At 46.7% G+C, this 26247-nt stretch overlaps 1 protein-coding gene across 1 annotated transcript in view; it reads left to right on the top strand.

The window, feature by feature from the left end:
• DOCK3 (dedicator of cytokinesis 3) overlaps positions 1 to 26247 on the top strand; it is a 126281-nt gene that overhangs the window by 67928 nt on the left and 32106 nt on the right. The window contains exons 6-15 of the mRNA XM_066596896.1: positions 13014 to 13162; positions 13238 to 13322; positions 17287 to 17328; positions 17801 to 17952; positions 18073 to 18154; positions 18868 to 18928; positions 19011 to 19158; positions 21229 to 21317; positions 21823 to 21948; positions 23935 to 24059. Coding sequence (XP_066452993.1) covers positions 13014 to 13162; positions 13238 to 13322; positions 17287 to 17328; positions 17801 to 17952; positions 18073 to 18154; positions 18868 to 18928; positions 19011 to 19158; positions 21229 to 21317; positions 21823 to 21948; positions 23935 to 24059 — 1059 coding nt within the window. The remainder of the gene's footprint in view (positions 1 to 13013; positions 13163 to 13237; positions 13323 to 17286; positions 17329 to 17800; positions 17953 to 18072; positions 18155 to 18867; positions 18929 to 19010; positions 19159 to 21228; positions 21318 to 21822; positions 21949 to 23934; positions 24060 to 26247) is intronic.

Here is a 26247-nt window from a genome sequence, read left to right as displayed (position 1 = left end):
TCTCCAGCCTCTCCTCTCTGGGGTCTCTTTGCAGACTTTCCAGACTCTCCTCTCAGGGTCTCTCTGCAGCCTCTCCAGACTCTCCACTCAGGGGTCTTACCGCAGCCTCTCCTCTCAGGGGTCTTACTCCAGCCTCTCCGGACTCTCCTCTCAGGGGTTTCACTCCAGTCTCTCCGGACTCTCCTCTCAGGGGTTTCACTCTAGCCTCTCCAGACTTTTCTCTCAGAGGTCTCACTGTAAACTCTCCTCTCAACGGTCTCACTGCAGCTTCTCCAGACTTTCCGCTCAGGGGTCTAACTGCAGCCTCTCCAGACTCTCCTCTCAGGAGTCTCTGCTGACACTCCAGACTCTCCTATCAGGGGCCTCTCTGCAGCCTCTCCAGACTCTTTTCTCTGGGGTCTCTCTGCAGACTCTCCTCTCTGGGGTCTCTTTGTGGACTCTCCAGACTCTCCTCTCACGGGTCTCGGTGCAGCCTGTCCAGACTTTCTTCTCAGGGGTCTCTTTGCAGACTCTCCAGAATCTCCTCTCAGGGGCCTCTCTGCAGCCTCTTCAGACTATTCTCTCTGGGGTCTCTCTGCAGTCTTTCTAGACTCTCCTCCCAGGTGTCTCTGCAGTCTCTCCAGACCCTCCTCTGAGGGGGGTCTCTGCCTCACTTAGCATTATTCCTGGGGATGCACCAACCTTGTATGCTCTGGTGCCCCCACAGGTCTCTGGGCACTACCAGTTTCAGGAGCTGCCCACGTCCCTTCACAGCTGCAGGCACAGAGTGTGCTCAACCATGGGGTCACCAGTCCTAGGATGATGTTGGCCTTGTTTAGGGGCTATTACAATGATCTGGATGGCACGCAACCACCAGCTCCTTACACGGGTCTCAGACTCGCCAGCCTCTGCAGCTCTTTCCCTCTCTAGGAATGACCCCTCTGAACCCGTCTCGCCTTGTACACACGGCAGTTTCATGGGCACCACTCTTCTGCCCCAACACCAGCTTTGTGCCCAGTGGATAAGGTACAGACTGCAGCTCCTTCTCCAAAGATGGCTGATGATCCCCTTCTATTCCTCTGAAGATGAGGAGGGTTTGCTAGCCCTTCATCCCTGGAGTTCACTATCCCCATTTCCCATATGTAACCAGCAAGATGGAGAACTGCCATAACCAACCTGTGCGTCATTTCACAGTGCAGCAGAACAGTGGAAGCGGCTGCTTCCATATATGCAGGCGTTTAACTCTTGTACATGTGATTCTCTGTCATTTGCATCAACGTCAGTTTGAAACGTCCATTGATTGACCATTTTCCCTGTGGACAGTCACTGACCCATCACCTACCCCTCCACTGACCCCAAGGGAACAACTGGAACTATACTGCCATGAACTCAGATTTGCCTATCAATAGGTGGCGCCATAGAGGCATTGTTCAATCTGTCCATTTCCATATTTCCCAGAAGTACATGCATGGCCTTATAAGTCTCGTCACACCTACTAGGTGCTCTCCTTATACCCTTCCTGACCAACTGTCTCCTGAGTCATGTATCTAATCCTGTCTCATGAGATACTGTTTGTTGAGCCGCTGTATCTAATCCTATCATATGTGATACTGTCTGCTGAGCTGTGTATCTAATCTGATTATGTATAATACTGTCTGCTGAGCTGTGTATCTAAGCCTATCATATACCATCCTGGTGCTGAGCACGGTCCAGACCTACAGACCCCATCATGGTGTTCCTCTGCCTCTATAGAAGCTTCGTCCGCCCGTGTGCTGATGTGACCTTATTACGGTGACCCAGTTTCTGCGTTTGGGACTGCAGCCCCCAAGCAGCTTCATCTTTTACATTGTGCCCCTCCCCCTCCGCCTGACCCTTACCAATGTGTAAATCCCCTCATCATATTATCTCCGTCCTCCTGCCATGGCTGGATACCATGGATTTAATCCCCAGTCGCCCCCTCCCCCACATGTTGGCATCGGTCAGAGGCTACATGGGGTGCCCGCCACTGGTGACTCTCCTGGGATTTAAGTGCATTAGTTCTCAGATTTGGCCATAGCGCAATAAAAGGAGTTTATAATACACTTACCTCCCCATACTCCAGGATTGGAGGGGAGGCGGGTAAGTGTAACAGTAAATATATCAATCCTGTTTGCGCCTGTACTGACCAGCTGAGCTGACTATTGGACATGGCAGAGTGATGGGTATTTTTGGTTCATATTTCCTGTATGTGAAAACTGTTTGAGTAATGGGAGTGTTTGTAATCTCATCAACACTCGGTGTAAAAGATGCAGCGCCATCAACGCGTATCCCTTATCCATTGTGCAAATGTTTATGATGCATGGCAATAAAAACCACTGCAATGTTGCCCACATTGCGATGCCAGTAGTTCTGCCATTCATTTATTGGTGTCTCCGTATCTTAAGGATCCTCTGTGACATCACCTAGTGCGATGCCCTGATTGAGGCAACGTGGGAAAGTGGCACAGAAAATGGGGGCAAATATCCTTTATTGCCAGGACATAACGATCCCTTTCCCTAGGACGGGGCTCACACGAGTGGGTCAGATTCCGCATTCAGGAGGCCCACAGCGGAGTCCACACCAGTGACCCTGCATACCTCATTAACCTGTATTGCAGGTGACCGTGGCAGCTCGCAGGTGGGCATGCGTAGTATAGTTTTTTTCTTCATTTGTATTTCCCACGCTGTCACTTAGCGATGATACTAGTACCCACAGACAATCCGCAATGTTAATTGCATACGGAGCATGGGTCTGTCAAAATCAACGGAGGCCATCCGCACGGATTCCGCGGTACAATAGAGCATTCTGGGATTTTTCTTCCACTCATGGAATACGCAATTCATATTCACCAGTGTGAATGAGAAATCGAAAGTACATGCCGCCTTTCAATGCCCGCCTTTTACCACGGATCATCTGCGAGGATGGCGATCGCAGAATCCGCAATACAAATCTGCCCGTGTGAGCCTGGCCTTAAACTGATAGGGTTAAATCTGCTGTGGATCTGCATGAAAATCGGCACCAAATGCTGTGGATTTTGATGCAGATTCGCGCATAAATCAGCAGCGGAAAATATGTTGCAGATGCGGTCTGCACCAAAATCCACTGCGTGTGAACATGCACTAAGGGTATGATCACATGGCAGATTCCGCTGTGGATCCGCTTACTGATTGAGTCCTGTCAATGGGCAAAATCCGGAATTTCTGACATATTTTCCACAAAGAGCGCAAAAATGTGTTGGAAACTCTGCACGTTGACAGGACTAAATCCACACGTGGAGCTGCAGATTTTTTCCAGAGTTTGACAAGCGGAGTCTGCACAGAAAATCCTGCAGCGGAGTCCTCCATGTGAACACACCCCAACGAGCGACAGGTCACTACTTTTGTTTTTTTTTTTTTGCATTCCAGACTTAAAATCTGCGTGTGGACAAAGACTGTTTGTAATGGGAATCAGTGTCACAATATGACACTTTTGAAATTGGATTTCTCAGTGGATTTTAAGCAAAATCAATGTTAATTCTGCATTAACCACAGAGAGATCCGCTGTGTGAACACTGCACTAACACAGCTTACAGCTGAGTGTTTGTTACACTGTGTCCAGTCTAGACAATCCTCTGTGAACTGTGGACTGATACATTTTACTCGCACTGATACATTGTAACAAGCTATCAGGACTGGAGAGAGATTTGTGCTGCTGTATATAGAGGATTGTCTATACTGAAGAATTGTAACAAACCCTCAGCTGTGAGAGCCTGACATGATATAGGATGGTTTTTACCCTATATATAAATTGGAGGTTTCGACATAATGGCCCACACGTATTAAGTAGTTTGCACCAGTTTTTGTCATAATGTTCCAAATTTAGGCGATACGCTCCTTTGATTACTTTGGCGCAATTTACTCCCACAAACTTTTTTTAAAGACTGGTGTAGGAAGTGCCAATAACTGTTTATCGGATTAGTTGCATTGCGCGATGATGTAGCTGAAATCACAGGAGCTCCTCTGCTGCGGTGCATTGTGAGAGATGCAGTGTTTAGTACAAATCATCATGCTTCGGTGCAGATCGTAAGCTGCGTCTGTGAGTGGCCACCATGTATGCAGCTCTAGATGTGACTAGAGTATGAGATACGATCTAAATCCGTAAAGTATTTACAAAGATACTTGTCACAGACATGTAATAACATGGCGTTCTGCGGTTTGCATGCGCGGAGCCTCCCTGGTTCGCACTCTTTTCTCTTTGGGTTCTTGGTCTGAACTTGCACATCTGAAGTTCAGCATTTTTAACCCTTTTCTGGTAGCAAGAAGCGCGAGTGACTGTATCCAGGCTCTGTGCTATGTGTTTCCATGGAGACCCAGCAAACCGCGCTTCCCACGCACCGTCTCCTGTCTTTCTGTCTGTGCCCACTCACATCTTTCCTCCTCCTGGCTGGTACCCCGACTGTGCCTGAGAACGGGAGGCCGCAGGAGCCCCGTAATGCCCGCAGAGAGGACGCCGCTCAGTACAGGAGGCACAAATTCATCGCATGTTTTATAGGACAATATTTAAGATGATTCTCGCTTTGTCGCTTCCTTCTCCGGACGGCGTATATTGCAAGTTATCTGCCATAGAGATCAGAGCAGGAAGTTTCTGTATACGCCGGGGTGACCAGAAGATTCCGCGTCAGAGCCTCAAACATGGCCGACTGTAGCCACAACTGTCCGAAGTGGGAACAACAGCTCTGGGACACAAACCGCTGCTGGAAAGTGAACAGGCGCCTTCATGCCCATTCGTAGGGGCTGACCGTTACTGTCTGGGCGCTGTCCGTCTTTTCTACTGCCTGAATGCGACACCATTAAAATAAATTGGTAGATTCAAACGTGCATAAAAATTGCAGCACGTCCTGTTTTGGGCCCTGAAAGTCTGGGAATGTAAAAAATGCAGCGAGTGAACGTAGATGTTACACGCTTGTGGGCTGCGTATTTTTTAACACGTTGCCAAGAGGTAGTGAAAACAACAAAAAATGACATCAGTCGCCAGCCTTGTAATTTTTTCTTTTTTTTTTGAGCGCTTGAAAAATAGATGACACACAGATGGTCACGGGCTTAAAGGAAATTCAAATACACAGCAAAACGTATGCAACACATATGCACACACGCACTCACACACATGCAGTGCAATCAGTGCATTCTGTCATGGGCTGCATCCGCTCGTGTGGATGGGCCCTACACATATGTTCACACTGGAGGAATCCAACAGTTTTTCTGCACAGATTCTACCTCTTAAATTGACAAAAGAAATCTACGGCTACGCCAATGCATTTCTGCCACGTATTTTAGCCCGGGTCCACAGGCAGATTTAGCCCCGCGAATGGCGAAATCCATTTGAGTAATTTCTGATGCGATTTCCTGTGGATCTGCATGCCTAAATACAACACTGACCGGGTTAGATCCATGTGCAGATCTGTGGCTGCACAGTCGTGGATTTCTGGTTTTACAGGCAGAATCCGTGTGGAAAATTTTGCATTGGATTTCACCATGCAAAACATACCCTCAGGATGCCTTCTGTAAAAATCGGCAGGTCTAAATGTGGATTTTGGCTCAGAATTGCCCGCTGATTTCTGCCATTTTCAAATTTGCACTAAAATCCGCATCACCGACATGCAAGTTTTTGTGTGGATTTTTCTGTATGGCTGCAAAATCTGCTGCAGGTTGGGGATAATTCTGTTCCATGGGAAAGGACCCTCAGTATACCCATACACAGGCACGATACCGGGACGAGAAACTGCGTTTTCACGCTGATGTGAGGCGTCTTTCTGACAGAACCTCCCATCACTTCTGTGAAGTAGCGATCCTCCGGCGTGGCTTTTAGGAGTTTTAGAGTGTCAGCAAGTGTTTCCCATTGTACTTACATGCACATCACATGGCGTGCAATGCCTTTCACTGTCACATTGAAGATAATGGCCAAAGCCTTCCGAGGAACGCAAAAGATAGGACATGCCACGATTTTTTTCAACATCACTCATGTATACGACTCCATTCAAAAGAATGGGGTTCGTAATTGCGCAAGATTTGTGAGGATCCACATGCAAAAATTACCTTGTCAATGGGCAAGAACCACATGTGGAATTCCGATGCAGGAATGCGACTTTCCGCACCAGAATTTCGCACATGTATTTTTCCCATTGCAAAAGTAAATTCCAGGTGCAGATCTGCAAAACTGCAGCAACAAAATGCAGATTTTGACGCCATATTTTTTAGGTATAATTTACGTGGAAACATATCCTTGAGGGATGTCCACAGATCGTGGTGCAGGGTACTTTGTCGCAGTGGAATATTCCGTCCCATATGAGAGCGCCCTTATGTTGTTTTTCTTCTGCTTTCTCTCTTCTGTTCTTAATGTACTTTTTTTACCATCTTCAGGATCTCTGCTTGCTGTCAGTGACTGAGGACTGAGGTTTATGTTCACACAGAGCGGAAATGCTACCAATTTTTAGCTCAGATTTCACCTCTTCAAATGAGGAGGTAAAATTTGCGTTGTGATCAATGCGGCAGATTGATGTTGAAGTTTTCCAACATGGATCTGCTGCAATAAGCCTCTGTTGCGGATTCACACATAGATTTACCACCATTTAATATGTCAGTTCTTTTTCTTTCCATGATGTTGACTTTTCCAGAAAGACTATGCCATGTGAACTACAGTTCAGATTTCCATAGCATTCACTTGAATCCTAAAACGGTACAGATTTCATCGTCGAATCCGCGCCAAAAAAACGCCATGTGAACAGGGCCTAAAACTTCTCACAGGTGAGGGTTTGCTACACTGTATCTAGTGTACACAGTCCACTGACCTACTTACACAGGTGATGGGATTTGCTATCAGCCTTGAATAAACCTGCAGATTGACAGGAGGCGCTCATCTGGAGAATCTCCATACTCAGGATTTGCGGATCGCCGTTTGCAGGCCTCGTGTATTTCTGACAGCTCTGGATGTCTCCAGCACCGCGTGGGCGCTCCGACAAATAAACTATTTTCAGTGGCAGGTGCAGTAGAATATTAATTGTCTGCCTAGCTGTGTTGAAGGATGGGTCACCTTCCCTGACGCGATTCGGTGCGGCTGCCAGGAGGATGAGGTAGCGGACGTTTTACAGCGTTTTGGCGGCATTATGATTATAGTGAGGATTCCTTCCACATGGTTGATCACACGATTACTTCAGACAGGTTCATCGCTCCGTCTTCTATGGGAGATGCCCGCCGGTGCCTATAAACACATCGCCAAGAGTTACCTGCCAGGTGCCAGGCTGCATTATGTCTGACCTCCCGCTATTAGTCACTAATGGGAGCTGACAGCTGCCGGCCTGCCAGTGATCACCGTTCGCCAGGACATCGCGCAGCTGTGCTGACCGCACACAGTCTCATCTCTTTTGTGTTTAAGGGTATATGGGGTGTACTTTTAACATCTATAGGAAGGCTTGTTTGCCCTATCTGCGCTCTGTGACCCTTGGGTTAATCCCCGCGTCATTGGTTGCTGGCCTGAGGGATACCTGCAGCAGTTCTAACCACACAGTACTATTAGGGATTTGGCTTACATGGGCAGCAGCCTCGTAGCATGGTCTGCCTCTATGGTACATTCCCCTAACATGTTTATAAATGGACACATACCGTTCTGCTAATATCTATTGGAAACAGTCAGCATGCCTGTACACAGACTTCCAGCTGAGCTCCTCTGAAGGACCTTACACACGGGACAGAATAGGCCGCATGATGCACCACAAGCCACAGTAAGTTGTCTACAGCCCCTCATCTCGGGATAGCGATTGGTGTAGGATGTGACTTTTCGGTGACCGGACTTTTTTTAAGGGCTTTTGCCCTATTTCATCTGCCCGTGTGAAGGTGCCGCTGATCACCCAAAGAACATGCAAACACTCATTCGTCGGGTCATCGCATTTTTCATGTGGCACTAAAAATCATTGGCGATAAGAACTCTCCCCATGTAAACTGCGGATGTGCTGCCGGCAGCGATGAAACCATATGGGGGATCACCGATGGTACTTTCCTCATACATACTGAATTGGCCAGACAAGCCATCACCGATCTCGCTGATTGGCGCACATTACATGGTTCAGATTAAACCTTAGTTGTTCCTCTATCTGAAGACGGCACAATGTCTGGTGTAAAGACGACACTTCCCAGAATGCCGCTTTTACATGGGACAACTCTTGTTAAAAATCACTCATTTGAGCAATTTTTTGGCCCATGCAAAACTACACTAAAAAGGCGATGGACAGCTGTTCATCTTTGAGTGGCTGCCTGTTTTTTGTTAATGGAGGTGGGCGGCCGGAAGAGACCTTCAGCGCGCTTTGCCTCCATTCACTGAATGACTATTGCTGCTGTATAAAAGCACGAGGGTGATGGTCATTGGAGCGACTGTCATGCACTTAAGTGCCCGACAATTGGCATGTATTAAAAGTGCCCTAAAGGTGTACAAGCGCACAAGTGCCAACCATTGGGAAGACTGTTGGATGCATAAGCCCAAGAGTTGCCTCGTGCAAAAGTACCCTTTACCTTTTAGTGAATGGAGGTGGAGCGCGCCAGAGATCTCTTCCAGCCTCCCATCTTCATTGACAGTAAACAGGCAGTCTTTCAGAGATTGAACGACTCCTGTTTACACTGAGAGAGAAGCCGCTCGCCAGTCGCTTCCTTTCCGTAAGCTGAAACGAAGCGACTAGTGACTACTGAGCAATTTCTCACTCCGTATCCTGTGGCTGTATGGACACAATACGACTATTGCCGAAAATGGCTATTCCAATCGATTTATTGTAATCTGGGGAAATCAATTTGTCTACCTATCAGATTGGCGCATGCTTCTGTCTGGTCTCCACGGATTCACCATTGCTAGTCTAATAGTGAGACAATCTCAGCGGATGTCATTGTAAGTCAGGTGCCGTTGGGATCCATTTTTGGATGACCTATCCAGCACTGCGACGCATCTTCCCTTCTGAACAGAGCCATAGATCGAGCCTCCTGTGTCTGGCCTTAGTTTTATGGGTCAAACTGAATGTTATACATGTCTCGTAAACGTGAGCGCCACTGGCAGAAAGATAAACCGCAGTCCGGCCACGTCGTGGAACGCTCTACTAATGCGCATTGTTACTGGTGCATCCAGGAAGGATCTCAGTTACCAAAGCAACTCACAGAGGAGATGGAAACTTGTAGCCTTGGCTGAGATCCAGAAAAGCGATCAAGAGCGAGAGGGCGGCCGGCGTGGATCTGAGCAGCTTTGTGTGATTGACAGATCCCGGCCCCAAATGTTGTTAATGCAAAATGCTCTTGAAATGGAATTCTGGGGTCATGTAAAGCCTCCGCATCCTCCGCTCGTCGCCCTCCGCACATGGATCAGGGCTGACTTATGTCACGCACATCCTCCAAGCAGATACTGTCTGGGGAAATCCTACGGTTTTAGTGAAATACTAAATTGTATTCTCTAGTCACATTCAAAGCTGCACTCATAATTTTGCGGCTGCATCTTGTTTTTTACTAAAATAACAACCAGAGCTGCATGATGTGCCCATTAAAGTCAATAGGTGCGTGAAAAAGAGGAATGTACTCGCATGGCATGCATGCACGCTCCTTTTTTTTCATGCACCCATTGACTTCAGTGGGAGTTTTAAGCAACATCAGTTAGGTAACCTTCCAGTTTTTTGGATGCGCATAAAAAACGGATTACACTCAAATACCACTGATGCATCAAAAAAAAACCTGATGTAAGACACGTAAACAGTGAAGTGGGTCACTGGCCAATCGCACTCGCTTGTGTGAATATGTCCTGAAGGCCCTATTACTGTATATGCTTCTTGGGCCCTTGTAAATGAGCACTGATTGACAAGGTATATTTATTGGTGCTCACGTGTGGCAGACGATTGCTGATAGGGGGATATATGATTATTATTACTACGATCCTTTGTCCCCAATGCATTTGTTGGCTACACCTATGCTCATTTGGATGGATAGATTTGCCGCCATGAACTAGTATTTGCATGACCACACAAAAAACATGCTCAGCCGATGAACGAGTGCTTACTCCCTCGTTGGCTGATTATGTGTACTTTCACACAGGCTGCCGATCAGGGAAACAAATCTTCGGCCGAACTTTCATGCATGATCATTGCCTCATGTAAATGGGTAGATGTGCCGCCATTAAATGAATTCTGTATAGAAATGACCAATCATAGTAACGACTACTCATCCCTACACCAGTGATGCACGTGAACAGCAGAAACAAGCGCTGATCACCACACTTTGTCGATTGTCACTCATTCGCAAAGGCTTGAGAATTATGTCATGTTAGGGGGCCCATCATACTCTAAATGCAGCCACAATTCTGCCTGGTTCCTTTCAAAACTTATAGAATTGAGAAATTTCATCTCCTGCTGCCCCCTGCTGGTTCAGTGTCTGCACAGTATGGAGAACCTTCTATCTACTGCTGCCCCCTGCTGGTTCAGTCTCTACATGGCCTGCTCTGCTCAGGTGCCTTCATTCTGTACAGTAGTAGAGACTATTTCTGTGTTTAATAAAGAGGTTGGACAGAAGTGTCATATAGGAATAAATCACCAGCAGAATTATAAATGTTGCTCTGGATGTGACTAGGTAATAAAAGCAAAGTACGGCAAAATATAAGATGGCTTTTTAAGTGCAGACTGTAAAAGAGCTGGAAGCTTCGTTCCCATCTGCGCTGGGCCATGATTGGCTTCTCTGTACATTCTTCTGATGATGTCACTGGTGGGTGGATACAGCAGATCTGTGCCTGTCTGCTGCCCACTCACTGCTGCAGATCTGATACAGTGAGTGGCAGGTGAGACAATGACACGATGGCACAATAGAGAACAGACAGCTGCAGGCGGCAAATCAAAGAATCTCATGTCAGTGCAATGTCATAATGACGGTAAGTGGGGTCAGAGGAGGCGAAGAATGTGACTGCAGTGCCAGGAGCGCGGGGGACTGCACCAGCCTGCACTGCACTGTAATACAGCACAGTGGAGAGACCCTGAAGCAGAGGGGAGTGCAGGAATAAATGAGCATAGAGCCTGTGGCTGAAGCCTGTCAAAAGATGCAAGGCGGGTTTATCAGATCTTCCGGATTATTGGACAGTCATAGTAAAGTGAACAGATCAGAATCACTGGAGTCAGCTTGCACACGGGACAAAATATTCCAGAGGACGCTGCAAATATTCCAACGTGCAGAAAAATATGTACCAAAAGCTGCAAGTCTCATGTGCGGATTCTGATGCAGAATTGAAAGTGTCAGAAGTCTTCCCGCAATTCTGTGTCAAAATCTGCACTTAGACCTGCGGATTTAGACAGCAGAATATACCATATGAATGCACTGGAGCAGTCTCTTAATCACTAGATTGGTCTAATAATGACTGGAGCAGTCTAGTAATAATAATAATCTTTATTCGTATAGCGCCAACATATTCCACAGCGCTTATTCACTAGAGCTGTCTAATATCCACTGGAGCAGTCTATTAATCACTAGAATTATCTAATCAATGGAGCAGTCTACTAATCACACCAGCGGTCTAGTAACCACTGAAGTGGTCTAATTAATATTCATTTGAGGGGTCTAATAATCACTAGAGCAGTCTATTACTAGAGAGATATAATATTCTCTAAAGCAGTCTAGTAATCACTGTAGCAATCTAATACACACTAGAACAATTTAATAATCACTAGAGCAGTCTAATAACCACTGGAACAATCTGATAATTACTAGAGCAGTCTAATAACCACTGGAACAATCTAATAATCACTAGAGCAGTCTAATAACCACTGGAACAATCTAATAATCACTAGAGCAGTCTAATAACCACTGGAACAATCTGATAATCACTAGAGCAGTCTAATAACCACTGGAACAATCTGATAATTACTAGAGCAGTCTAATAACCACTGGAACAATCTGATAATCACTACAGCAGTCTAATAACCACTGGAACAATCTGATAATTATTAGAACAGTCTAATAACCACTGGAACAATCTGATAATCACTAGAGCAGTCTAATAACCACTGGAACAATCTGATAATCACTAGAGCAGTCTAATAACCACTGGAACAATCTGATAATCACTAGAGCAGTCTAATAACCACTGGAACAATCTGATAATCACTAGAGCAGTCTAATAACCACTGGAACAATCTGATAATCACTAGAGCAGTCTATTCACTGTTACTCCTCCTGTTGAGGACTTCACTATAGTGACAAGTGGGGTTTAGGGGTGAATAGAAGCTTCATTCATTGCTTAAAACACAGCTCATTGCCATTTTCAAGATTTCTGCCTGCTGTCAGTGAATGGGACCATTCTTGTTGACATCCAGTGAACCTGTCTTGGTCTTGTCCTGCTTTTGCAGCTGAAGGCTTGTTACAGTGTATCAGTGCAGGTAAGATCTATCAGCCTGAGGGTGCGGGCAGACGAGCGCATAAACGGCGCGTTTTTGCGACCAAACGTAGATACGTGACCATCTGAGGCAATGGTTTCGAATGTATTCGTTCACATGGGCGATTTTACGGCGCGTAAAAACGGCAATTTCGAAAAAAAACGGAACATATGCGACCGAAATACGCGCCAACGCATATTCGATCGCCGAAAAGACCGTTTGCAAAGTAGGAACAAACGAAAATACGCTTTCTAGCTCTGGTCGTGATCGGTGAAAAACGATCGCTCGGGCGATTATACGTTGCGCTCGTGCGAATGTAAATACGCCTACGCTCGTCTGCCCGCACCCTGAAGCCCAGGACAGGAGGGAGGTTTATTCTGCCGCCAGCCTTACCTCCCAGAAGATTGTAAAGAGGATTATAATTTGCAAAAGCTTCTATTTGCTGACAGCAAGCAAAGATCTTGAAAATGATGAGGAACAGTGTGTTATATAAAATTACATGAATGTTTGTATTTTTGATCCCGAACAGTCATGTGCCCCGACTCTCACAAATCTGTCATTAACTCCTATCATCTCTTCTCCGCCCTGGATGTCTCTTCCCTTGCAGAAGCACAAGGTCGACCTCTTCTACAAGCTGCGGCATGTGATGAACGAGGTGATTGACCTGCGCAGGCAGCTGCTGTCGGGTCACCTTACCCAGGACCAGGTGCGAGAGGTCAAAAGACATCTGACCGTGCGGCTCGACTGGGGCAATGAGTAAGTACTGATTTGGGTGACCCGATGGGCTTTGGGTGCGTGGGACCATCCTCTGACCATCTTCTCTCTCTGCAGACACCTGGGTTTGGACTTAGTTCCCCGCAAGGAGTTTGAAGCCGTAGATTCTGACCAGATCAGCGTCTCTGACTTGTACAAGATGGTAAGACACGTCAGTCGCTCCTTCTTCTCTGGGGATTGTGGCAGTAAAGTAGTACCATAGCAACTCCTGTATGACTACAACTCTCAGCATGCTCTGACAGCTTTTGGCTCTCGGGTCTTGTTAGGAGTCCACATAGACTGGTGTGTGGCGTAAACCTGACTATTAGGATCTATTCAGACGGGCAAGTTTACAGCTGTCAGATCTCGGACCCATTAAAGCGAATGCAGCCGTTCACACGTGTGATTATTTTTTTTTCACAGACTGCTGGTTCGTGTTAAAAAAAATTGTAGTATGTCCAATTTTGGTGTGCTTTCTCTTACCAAAATCACCCATTAGGGCCCCTTCACACGAGCGTTAGCACACGCAAAATTTATGCATCACAATATGCAGAGAATAGAACCCAGCATTTTTAATGGGTTGGTTTACATGTCTGTTTTATCCACATTCATTTCAGACACGCAAAAAAAAAACCACAGCATGCTGTCCTATTTTTCTGCGCATTTGCGCACCAGAGATCCACATAAAAATCAATGGCGCTGCGCAAATGCTCACAAAATACACAGGAAGATGCCTGATATACTGCATAATTCTGCTGGAACTCATTAACCATTTCAAGTGGTGCGTCCTGATTACTACACTCAAATGAACATGCCTGCGGGCAAGAAAAGTACAGTAAAATACACTCATAAACATGCAAAAAGCTTCTTTCAGTGCTAGGACACGCGCAAATGTGCATACGCTCGTGTGAAGTCAATAGGTGCATGAAGAAAATGGGATTCACTCTTATGGCATGCGCGTCTGCTCTTCTTTTTTAATGCACCCATTGAGTTCAACGGGCATGAAAAAAAAATTACATTCGGATGACATTCGTATATTACAAACACAAATCCACAATAAGGCTTTATTCCCACGAGCGCATATACGCGGCGTTTTCACACCTGGGCCTATATATGGTACCCATGTGAAGCATTGGTTTCCCATTAAGCCGTTTACATGGGCAAATATACAGCGCATATATATATGCCGTCAGCGCGAAAAATAGAACATATACGCAGCCGGCGCATATACGCTCAGCCAAAAGATAGTTCTGGAACTATCTTTTGGCCAATATACGCACGTGGGTCCCATAGACTCCCATGGGAGTAGGGAAACAGAAGGGAGGGGGAGGCATTTTTGCAGCATCCAACCCTGCCAAAAGCTTACAGGTGCCTTTATATAGGCATTGGAAGGTACCCGGAGGTTTTTCGCAGGGTGAGGGTTTTCTGGGGTGCTGCGTTTTGTTTTCGCTAAAAGGGATGCTTGTGTAAATGGACACAAAAACGCTGGCCGTGATCGTAGAAAAACGCACCTTCAGGCGCTTATACAGAGCAGGCGTGAAAACACGGTCGCCGTATATGCGCTAAGACTGATGTGGGCGTACATCCACATGAAGCGGAATTGGTATGGAGTTTCCACCGCTCAAAATCCACACCAAAATCTGTTTCAAATCTGCATTAAAATTTGCAATGGAATTTCACATGGATTTGGACGCGGATCCACAGCGCACGTCACCCCTTCCATTGAAGGCTGAAATCTGTTACGGATCCGCGTCAAAATCTGCACCAAGTGGTTTGGATTTTGGTGCAGATCCATACCAAAATCCACTATGTGTGAGCGTACCCTAAGGGTGCGGGCAGACGAGCGCATAAACTGCGCGTTTTTGCGACCAAACGTATATACGTGACCATCTGAGGCAATGGTTTCGAATTTATTCGTTCACATGGGCGATTTTACGGTGCGTAAAAACGGCAATTCGAAAAAAAACGGAACATATGCGACCGAAATACGCGCCAACGCATATTCGATCGCCGAAAAGACTGTTTGCAAAGTAGGAACAAACGAAAATACGCTTTCTAGCTCTGGTCGTGATCGGTGAAAAACGATCGCTCGGGCGATAATACGTTGCGCTCGTGCGAATGTAAATACGCCTACGCTCGTCTGCCCGCACCCTTAGGTGCAGAGGGGCGGGGAGGAGGCAGAGAGGGGGCGGGAGCTCAGTTCCTGCTCCTGGGCTCTTCCATCCTCCCCCCCTGCACATGAGGACAACGTATATCGGCTCGGCGTGAAAACCGAGCCGATATACGTTCGTGTGAATGCACCCTTAGGGTGCGGGCAGACGAGCGTAGGCATATTTACGTTCGCACGAGCGCAACGTATAATCGCCCGAGCGATCGATCGTTTTTCACCGATCACGACCAGAGCTAGAAAGCGTATTTTCGTTTGTTCCTACTTTGCAAACGGTCTTTTCGGCGATCGAATATGCGTTGGCGCGTATTTCGGTCGCATATGTTCCGTTTTTTTTCGAATTGCCGTTTTTACGCGCCGTAAAATCGCCCATGTGAACGAATAAATTCGAAACCATTGCCTCAGATGGTCACGTATATACGTTTGGTCGCAAAAACGCGCCGTTTATGCGCTCGTCTGCCCGCACCCTAAAACACACATACACTCGAAGGGAAATCATTCACTGACTGAAATCACACTCGTCCGAGTGAATAAGGCCTAGCCCTCACCCCCTCAGGCTTTTCCCCCCACGGGGCATTTGGGGTGCATAGTTCTCTGGAATGCTGAGTGTCTCAGTGGTTGGACCCCAACAATTAGGCATTTATCCCCGGTGGATAAAAAGGGTGAATGTATTTAATGGGAAACCCCTTTAAATGGGATTCCCTCATTGTGACAACCTTTATACTTTAGAAAGCACTTGTTGGTTCTGTGGAGTCACATGGTGCATCACATGATCCCTATCAACCAGTTAGCTGCTTTGAAAAGGATCATTTGACCTATACTCCTCATTCTCAAAACTGACTGGCTGAGCGGGATCATGTGATACACCATGTGAGTCCACACAACCAGGGAGTGCTTCCATTTCAGCTCCCTTATTTGGCACTTTAGGGGGCTGTTTAGTGGATAATAACGCCCCCAGTATTTCTCGGGGAGAGCTCACACTGGTATCCTACATGATTAGGAATTCTACTTAAAGGGGTTTCTACTAAAATCGGCTTTTATCTCCTATCTGTAGAATAGGGGATACAAGTCTGATCAATACACATCTCACCATGGAGACCCCAACTGATCCTGAGAATGGAGTCCCATGTCCCCCTCTCCTTTTCACTGCAGGCTTGCCTATACTACAGATAGGGGATAAAAGTCAATAGTGGTATAGGCCGTTGCTCATCAGCGATTGAAGATTCTGCTATTTTATAATATATTTTGTCGTACAAAATCTCTGCTTGCTGTCAGTGACTGTAAATATTAAAGCAACCTGCAGTCCTTCGACAAAGGGACCAGAAGCGGAAGTTATATTACCTGCTGCCATCCTTTCTTTCCATTCATCTGCTGATCCAGCTTTTCCTGGGGCCACTTTTCATTCTCACAACATAGCCGCAGCGATTCTTCGACTACCTGATGCACATGGAGCGCACTGGAGGTGGATCGCTAGTCTAAGACATTGCACACTGCTCTGATTGGCCAGTGGTGCTCACACAAGCTTTACTGGCCAATCGGAAAGCACCAGGAAATGTCAGACTACCGATGCACTGCATACATCAAGTAGTGGCAGGAGTGTACAACCATGTTGGAAGAATGAAGAGACGGGTCAGGAAGAAGCGGATCGGTGGCAAACCAGGAAAAATGGGGGCAGCAGGTAATACAGTATAACTCCCCTCCCGCACCGATCCCAAGACCTAGTGCTGCTCACACAGCGGTCAACTGCTACATAGTAACAACCCCTCAGCTGTGAGAAGTCTTGGATCAGGACACCTTTTCAGACTCTCAATGTTGCCATTCACTGACATGTTCTACGTTCATTCTGGTTATTTGCCTCCAGTTATGTGATGTCAGGCCTCTCGGCTCTTCGCTCACGTTCTCACCCCTTCGTCACTTCAGGGAAATGTGCAGCTCTGACAATCTATTATTTTCTCCGCAGCATCTGTCAAGTCGACACAGTGTTCAGCAGAGCACAAACCAGGTAAAGGGAGGGCTGCGGAAAACGGGGCGACAGAGGGTGGCCGATGGGATAACACAAATACCTTCCAGGTCTGCAGGCACTGCCATGACAGCTCCATGGTGACCAGGGAGTCACCCCCATCCTAGGAAAACTGAGTGACAACAAATATGGCAGCCATTAGAGTTCCCATAATGCCGTGGACCCAGCTTTCCTAGATTCTGAATGGCAAATCTGCCCTGATATCAGTATTGGCAGCTTTTTGATTTCTGTGGGAATATAGTGGACCCCCCAGTCTGATTTAAGGCGTCCCCATAACACGACTGGGCAGACAGAACACGACTGGGCAGACAGCAGGCTCAGCTGTGACATTGTCCGTACCTGACAGGTCACACCAGAGCATTATGGCAGATGCGGGTGGCACTGGGGTGACTGGCAGGTAGAGTACAGACTCTGGATCCAGGCTGCTGACCTGGAACCTAATTTACTGTTCTAGGCGGACACCCTGAGGCAGAGGCACAAGGAACCTCGTGCCCCGATCCCTCACCACCTGCTGCTCAACCTGAAGAGCTTCACACACAGCAACATCGGGGAGGATGTGGATCTTTTCTTCTCACTATACGACATGAGGGAGACTCGTCAGATCAGGTGAATAACACTCCATCTCCATCATTCACCCTGCTAGTCTCTGCCCGTCAGCCTTATATCCATGCCACCTACATACCCCCTGTCTGCCCCTGGCATATTAAACTTTGTCTGCCCTTCTAGTGAGCGATTCATGGTGCGACTCAACAAGAACGGAGGCCCCAGGAACCCGGAGAAGCTGGAGCGACTCTGCGCCTTATTCACCGTACGTGATACATGGATGTAGAATATGTACACAGTGACTCCACCAGCAGAATAGTGAGTGCAGCTCTGGAGTATAATATAGGATGTAACTCAGGATCAGTACAGGATAAGTAATATATGTACACAGTGACTCCACCAGCAGAATAGTGAATGCAGCTCTGGAGTATAACACAGGATGTAACTCAGGATCAGTACAGGATAAGTAATATATGTACACAGTGACTCCACCAGCAGAATAGTGAGTGCAGCTCTGGAGTATAATACATGATGTAACTCAGGAGCAGAACAGGATAAGTAATGTATGTACACAGTGACTCCACCAGTAGAATAGTGAGTGCAGCTCTGGAGTATAATAGAGGATGTAACTCAGGAGCAGTACAGGATAAGTAATGTAAAATAGTTATAAATGGAGATTAATTCTGTATATAACCTGTACTCCACTAATTAGAAGTGAGATGTACTTTATAGTGTTATGTTCTCCTTGATATGACATTATATTATAGGTTGTCAGTCCCTATAATGTGCCGGGTACATTCTGCCCTTGAAGTTATAATTTCCTGATTCGCCTGTCTCGTTCCATTCATCCACAGCTATGATGGCAGTGTGCACAGTGACAGGGCTCAGGGAACTTGTTACTGACATCTGATGTCTGATTCTTGCTGTTAGTAAGGTTTTGCTCTTGATGATGTGTGACTTGTTTATTCTTTTTGTCAGGATTTGAGCAGTAAGGATGTGAAGCGCGACCTCCACCTCATCGTCCATGTCATCCGGATAGGTTGGTGACCCCTTCGCTGTGCTCCATGTAAGAATCGTCGCTCATGTGAAGACAGGTCACTTTACCTCTCACTCTCTTTTAGGGCGAATGCTGCTAAACGACTCCCGGAAAGGTCCCCCTCATATCCATTACCGGAGACCCTACGGATGCGCTGTACTGAGTCTGGGGGAAGTGCTGCCGGCTCTGTGCGAACATCGAGATGAGAAGGACTTTGTCATGAAGGTTTATATGTGAGTACATAGAATATAACAGTGTATGCACCAATCAGCAATAACATAAAACTACTGATGGGTAAAGTGAATAGCAGTGACTATCTGGTGACAATGGCGCTTGTCGGGTGGGATATATCAGGCAGTAAGTGATCAGGAAAAATGGACAAGTGCAAGAATCTGAGCGACTGTGACAAGGGCCCAATTGTGATATGTAGACCACCGGATCAGAGCGGCCGGTCTTATGGGGTGTTCCTGCTATGTAGTGGTTAGTACCTACCTAAAGTACTCCAAGGAAGGACAACCAGTGACAGGGTGATGGATGTCCAAGGCTCATTCATATGTGTGAGGTGAAGGCTGTCTGTCTTTTCTGATCCCACATCAGAGCGACTATAGGACAAATTACTGATAAAGTCTCTGCTGGTGATGATAGAAAGGTTTCGAATCGCACAGGACATCATGTGTATAAGGCAGTGTAGCCACAGACCGGTCAGAGTGCCCACGTGACCCCTGTCGACCACAAAAAGTGTATACAATGGGCATGTTGGCATCAGAACTGGACCATGGAGCAGTGGAAAAAGGCGCCTTGTCAGATGAATCACGGTTTACATCATGTGAACTGCTGGGTGCGGCACTTATCAAGGGAAGAGATGGCACCAGGGTGGGAAGAAAATAAGCCAGTTGGGCAGTGTGATGGGCAATGTCCTGCTGGGCACGTGTCCTGGAAACATGTGGATGTGACACGTACCACCTATATAATGTACAGACAAGCCCCCCCTTCATGGCAGCGGGATGCTCTAATGGCAGCGTCCTCAGCAGGATAATGTGCCCGGCCTCACTGCGGGAACTACTTAGGACCATGACAGAGATGAAGGTGATGACTTCTCCTCCCAGGTGATCAAGGGGAAGAACTCCGATCCTTGGAGGCGGCACTGAGTAATTACCGGATCCGCTGCTGACACCACAGGACGTTTCAGAGCTCTTGTAGGGTCTGAGCCTCGACAGGTCAGAAGGAAGCCCACACAATATTAGCAGGGGGGGTTTTAAAGTATGGCTTATTGGTGGTATATGAGCACATGGTTACTGTGAGTACACTGACCCCTGTGGAAATGTTGTTCCCTCCTAGGGGTCATTACCCTTTGAATGTTGACACAACTGCAGAGTGACCCCTGACAGAGGTGCTGGGGATTTCAGTAAGCCCTCCATATCTCCCTGACAATGGGGTAAGGTCCGTGTAGAGGTCATGTATTGAGTCTTGGAGAAGGTCCAAGCAAACTGGCTCAACAGTATGATATGCAAGAAAGAAACGCCTCTATGGAGCAATTGGCCCCTGAGTGTAGGATATAAAAGCTGTCTGACTCATGTTTAGATCTGGGAGTGCACCAATTACATGATGATTTTCACCTGCTTTCCATGTTTTCACTTATACAAAGCCACCAGTCGGAACAATCAGAGCTGCACTGTAAAGTACTGGGGAAAGAAAAGTTACAGTCTGAGCTTCTGATGAGGCAGGAGGTGGATTTAAGACTACATTAGACCCCAATAAACAATACTGGTGAACTGCAGTCACTGATCATAACTGTGCTCTAAAGGAGCAGAGCAGCAGTGTAAAACATGGGGATGGAGTAGCATACTTTACTTGGGGGTCTGTATATATTTTTTATACAATAAGTGAACCTAGCATTTTAAGTATTGAGAAATATACAAATATCAGAACTAAGCAATGCATGATTGGAGGCTGTCACATTTCTCTGCATGTTACAAGCAGTGGGTGCGGGAGACCGGGTGCAGCGCTGAGGTGTCACCCTTTCACTCACCCCCTTCACACATCCTCATCACTCACCCCTGTCACTCCCTCTATCACGCACTTCTGTCACTCACCTCATTACTTATCCTCATTACTCTTCTTCCTGTTATTCTCCCCGTCACGCATTCTTGTTAGTCACCACCTGTCACTCCCTGCTGTCTCTCATCCCCTTCAGTCCCCCCTGTTATTCACCCCTCCTGTTGCCCACACTGTCATTCACACTTCATTCACCGATCTATCACCCTGTCACTCACATGGCATCATTTTGTTATTCTCTCTTTCAGGTGTAATAATGAGAATGAATGGTATCAGATCCATGAGAATATAATCCGGAAGACCAGCACCAAGTACTCCACACCCAGCTCCAACTACGGTACCAGCCTTAGCATGACCACCCTCTCCAGACTTGGGTCTCACTCTCCAGACTTGGGTCTCACTCTCCAGACTTGGGTCTCACTCCCCAGAGCAGGGTCACTTTCTCCAAACCGGGGTCTCCTTTCACAGAACAGGTTCACCCCCACCTGATCGGGGTCCCATTCAACAGACCAGAGTCACCCTACCCAGTCCCGGGTCATTTTTCCCAGGTCTGTAGGTTTTTAGCAGATTTGCCTGGCCAAGTGTTTGATGCCCCAGACTCTTTACACTGGAGCCTTCTGTGACCCCCTGATGTTATGTCACCAGTGCTACTACTGTATGTATTGGCTGAACTGGTTTCAGCACTGCGGAGAGCTCCTCCAACCACAGACTGCTCTCCAAGGGAGAAAGCATGCAGGGATTCTCCAGATACTGTCCTTACAGCGTTTCCAGGTTACCTGCCGCGGACCTTCTGGTATATGTAGGTGTTGTCACAGGTTATAGTTACTTTTCTTTTTATCCAGGTCTTATCGTGTCCTTACAACTTCTGCGAGGGGACATGGAGCAGATCCGCAGGGAAAACCCGCTGCTGTTCAACAGAGGGGCAGCCGTTACCCGGAAACTGGGGTTCCCTGATGTCATCATGCCAGGTATAAGTGGTGTCATGTCTTAAATGGAGAAGGACGCAGGAAAATATAGAGATAGCAGTACAGGGAATGTACATACTCTGCATGGCCCCTTTATTAGAGCCCCGGCCCTCTAATGATTGGTGCCTCCCTGTATGGAAATGATCCCCGTGACCCCGGAGTTCAGTATAAAATCATGTGACCAGTTTTCGGTGGATCACTGTCAGTGTGAATCCACATTAGATGGGAAAGTCCAGCGAGCTGCGTGACTTCCAACGAGTCCTAGTCATCGGTGCTAGAGTAGTTGGGATTTCACAGTGAACGGCATGGGATTTTCTTATGTAATAGTGTGGAGAGAATACTGCGCATGGCGTGATTGAGGAAAAGATCCAGCGAAAGGGGATTCTATGGATGGAAACAACTCGGCACCAAAATGGGTCAGAGGAGGATGTCAGGAATCGTTCTGAACAACAGGCGCTGCACAGTCAGAAGCAGCCGAAAACATTACTGGTGCTCTAACTCACGTGTCCGAATACACAACTCGCCATTCCTTAGCACAGATGGGCAATAACAACAGACAACCAGTTCCCGCACCATTGTGTCTAAGATAAACAGTAAGGCGAGACTCCAGTGGGCAAAAAAGCGTAAAATGATTATCATTGAGCAGCAGAAAAAATTGCCTGGTAAGAGAAATCCAGATTTCTTTTGCCCCATGCTGTTGGGAATTCATTTGGCACAAGCAGCATGAATTGATGACCCTTTCCTATGAACTGGTCAGAACATGTAAGCGCCTCCATCTAATGTGCAACAACTACAAGAAGCTTCCTGTCTGCAGGGGCCGATATTCTTACAGAACAATTTCAACACCTACTGGAATCTACGCTACGCAAATTGCTGTTTTAAAGGCCAAAGGAGTCCAACGTGCTACTACATGGGGGTCACTAATAAAGTGGCCATGTAGTGTATGTATGTATACACACATATGTGCATACACTTACATACTTACACTTGTCCATTATGTCAGTCCTGACCGATTCCCCTGTTCATTGTCTTCGGTTTCTGTGTGAGTTGTGTTGTTTATAGGGTCCTTCCAGCACATGTATACTATGCTGAGAGCCGTGCCATCAGTGACTGTCACTGCCCCGTTCCTCTTATCACTGATTGCTCTTTTCCCTGGCTGCGTGTCTTATGGGCCATTTACACAGGACAATTTTTGCTCACAATTCGTCCAAATAAATTAATTTGAGCAGTAATTGTGCAGCGTAAGTGATCATACATAGCTCATTATTCACTCAGCTTAAAAACCATCGCTGGATCGCGGACTTGTCGTTCTATGTAAATGCTCCCTGCCCAGCACTTCACATAGAAAGTGAGCGAGAAGCCTGCAAACAAGCAGTGAAGTCTGTAAACGCTCTGCACGAGTGCTAACGACCTGGTGGTGACGTCAGTGCTCGCACAGTCGTTTAGCTGACTGTCCGCCTGTGTAAAAGGGCCATTAGTGGCGCTCACACGGCTCTGCTCACTCTGTAGCCACACAGACTTGGTGTTACACTGTTCTGTCTCTTCCTTCCTTCGCCCACTCTCGTCATCTCTGGTCATCTCATCTCTCACTCTCTTCTTTTTTTTTCATTGTCCCTTGTGTCTTAGAAACACAGATAGTAGAGTGTAAGTTCTCTGCATACCGCTGCTTGGGCCCAGTCATTGATCTTCTGCCTGAGGAGGGCGCCACTTTCACGTAGTGACCTCGTATTATGCTTTCCCAGCTCTGCACAGTTGAGCTCTGCCAGCTGACCAGTGTACAGCACGATGTTGGGTTGTGTTATGTCTTTTGTGCATGGCGTGGCAGACATTGACATTGCTACACATGAGTGATACTCTGCAGTTTTGTGGTGCGCTCATGTTCTGCAGATGCTAGGGATGCTTTTCTCAGCTGATTGGTGATGCTTTTGCTTTGGTGCGCTGCTCTGCAAATTTGTTAGTACTTCTGAAACGTGTGTATCATCATCACAGGGGACATACGCAACGACCTGTATGTAACTTTGGAGAGGGGAGACTTTGAGAGAGGAGGGAAGAGCGTGCAGAAGAATATCGAGGTCATCATGCACGTTCTGTATGCCGATGGAGAGAACTTAAGGGTAAGATATTAGAGATCTGTATCATGTAATATTGAAGGATACTGTATATCTCTACATAATGTTACATCAAGTCTTGTACACCAGTCAACCCCAGAGCTGCATTCACAATTCTGCTGCTTTCTTATTAGCTCTTATCTTCTAGCATCTCTCTGCAGTTTCATTGCCTGCACTGAGCATGCTGTGTTGTGGTGCATTGTGGGAAATGTAGTGTTTACACTAAACACAGTACAGTCCTCGAATGTGGAAAAGCTACGTTTTCCACAATGCAATTCAATTCAGATGTGATTGGAGGCATGACGTCATTGACAGGGCAGATTGAGACTGCCTATTTTATGGAGCAGTCAATTATGATGCCCCCTCCCCAGACATCACCACGCACACGCCCCATTCTGAATTCTAAAATTTGTGGCCATCGTAATCTTAGCAGTTCTTGAACAAACTCCACTACCGATGGTGGATGGGAGCTCCGCCAATGGTAAGGAATTACACCATAGGCTGCTGTCAAGGAGTGGCAAAGCATGCCCTTTTTTACCAGAGCAAAGGAACTGGAATAATGGCAAGTAGGGCCAGTTGGGGAGACGCAACCAGTGAGCTGTGTGTAACCTGTTTATATATCCAGAAGACCATGTCCCAAAAAGGCCAACGAGCCGGGCACTCCCACCAGACATGAAGCATGGTTTCTCCCTTGGAGTTGCAGTGCCAACAAGAGTCCGATATTGCTGGATAAATACGATGAATGAGGTCTGGACACACATACCACCTAATTAGCGGCTTGTCATGTTGTTCCTGCTCAGCACAAGCCAGCAGCAGTTATGTGTGAACACAAAGGCCTTATCCCAATCAGAGTTCATAATTATGACAGACAGCTCTTTTTCCCAGGACCTGATGAAGTGAGGGTACCCTGGAGGGATTTGTGCCAGTAAAATATTGTACATTTTTGTGATTGGAGGGTTTTACTGTAGGAATGATATCTGCTATTAGAGTCGGGGAGGATTTATGTTGGTAAGTCCCAGAAGTGGTTTTTAAGAAGGAGAATAACTTTAGGTATTTCAACCAGGAGAGTTTAAAATCTGGGCAAGCAGCTTGGAGCTGCCATTATGCAATTTAGACGGGTGCCATCATAACAGTGAGTGTTTATTCCAGGGGGAAAAGCTGGGTTGTGAAGAAATGGGGGTAGAGCATCTGTGCGAATCAGGAGATCAACTTTAGTAATGAGCCTGTCCCAAGTGCATAGGCAGGTAGCGGAGAAAAAGGAATGGGGAGCACAGGAGGGTTTGTCTTTAGGAAGTAACCACAGTAGTATGTGGACATTGGGCCAAGGCAGAGCTGTTTTAAGGCCAACCCACTGTTTGGAATGTCGGGTCAATCAGTCTGGCGAGTAGAGATGCCATGTGGTATAATTTAAGGTCGCGTATGCCGACACCTCCACGAGATTTAGTGCAAGTCAGCATCTGATAGTTGAGTAGGCTGGTTTGTCCTTCCTGCAGAAACCTTCAGAAAGCCATCTGAGTCTGCTTAAAAAATTGGGTCAGGATTTTAATGTGGAGTGTTTGAAATAGATAAAGAAAGTGTTGAACAATATCCATTTTTAGAACATTTATCCGCCCAAACCAGAACAGGTGTTTCTTAGAGTAATTATTCAGGTCTCGTATCGTTCGTTCCAACAGGGAGACGTAATTCAAATGATACAGAGAAGATAAGTCTGCAGATATATATACCCCTAGGTACTGAAGAGGGGATGATCACCACCCAAAATCAAATTGGTTGGTCAAGTGACCAACTTCCTCATCAGGAAAGGACACCTTCAGGATCTCTATTTTACTAAGGTTTACTTTAAAATTACTCAAGAGTCCGAACCGCGTAAATTCTAAATAGAATTACCAGGAAGGATATTGGGGGCTGAGACACATACATTGAGAGGTCATCAGCATATAACGCTGCCTTACAATGGTGCACATCAGGGCTGTCTTTGCCAGGTTTTGGAATGACAGTAATGTGCACCATAAGGGATTGGCATGGAAATGGAGAGGACAGGGACCTCTATCCCATAATTAATAATGCCTCTTTACTGACCCCTATAAAAGAAATAATGCCCCTTTACTGGGCCTCATAAAGGTAATTATGCCCCTATGTTTTCCTTTTAAAAAAACCATACCTGTTGCACTCTTCCTTACGCCACTCTGGACGT

Source organism: Eleutherodactylus coqui, chromosome 3 (genome assembly GCF_035609145.1).
Source record: "Eleutherodactylus coqui strain aEleCoq1 chromosome 3, aEleCoq1.hap1, whole genome shotgun sequence".
NCBI classification, from domain to species: Eukaryota; Metazoa; Chordata; class Amphibia; order Anura; family Eleutherodactylidae; genus Eleutherodactylus; species Eleutherodactylus coqui.
This window is presented reverse-complemented; position numbering and strand designations above follow the sequence as displayed.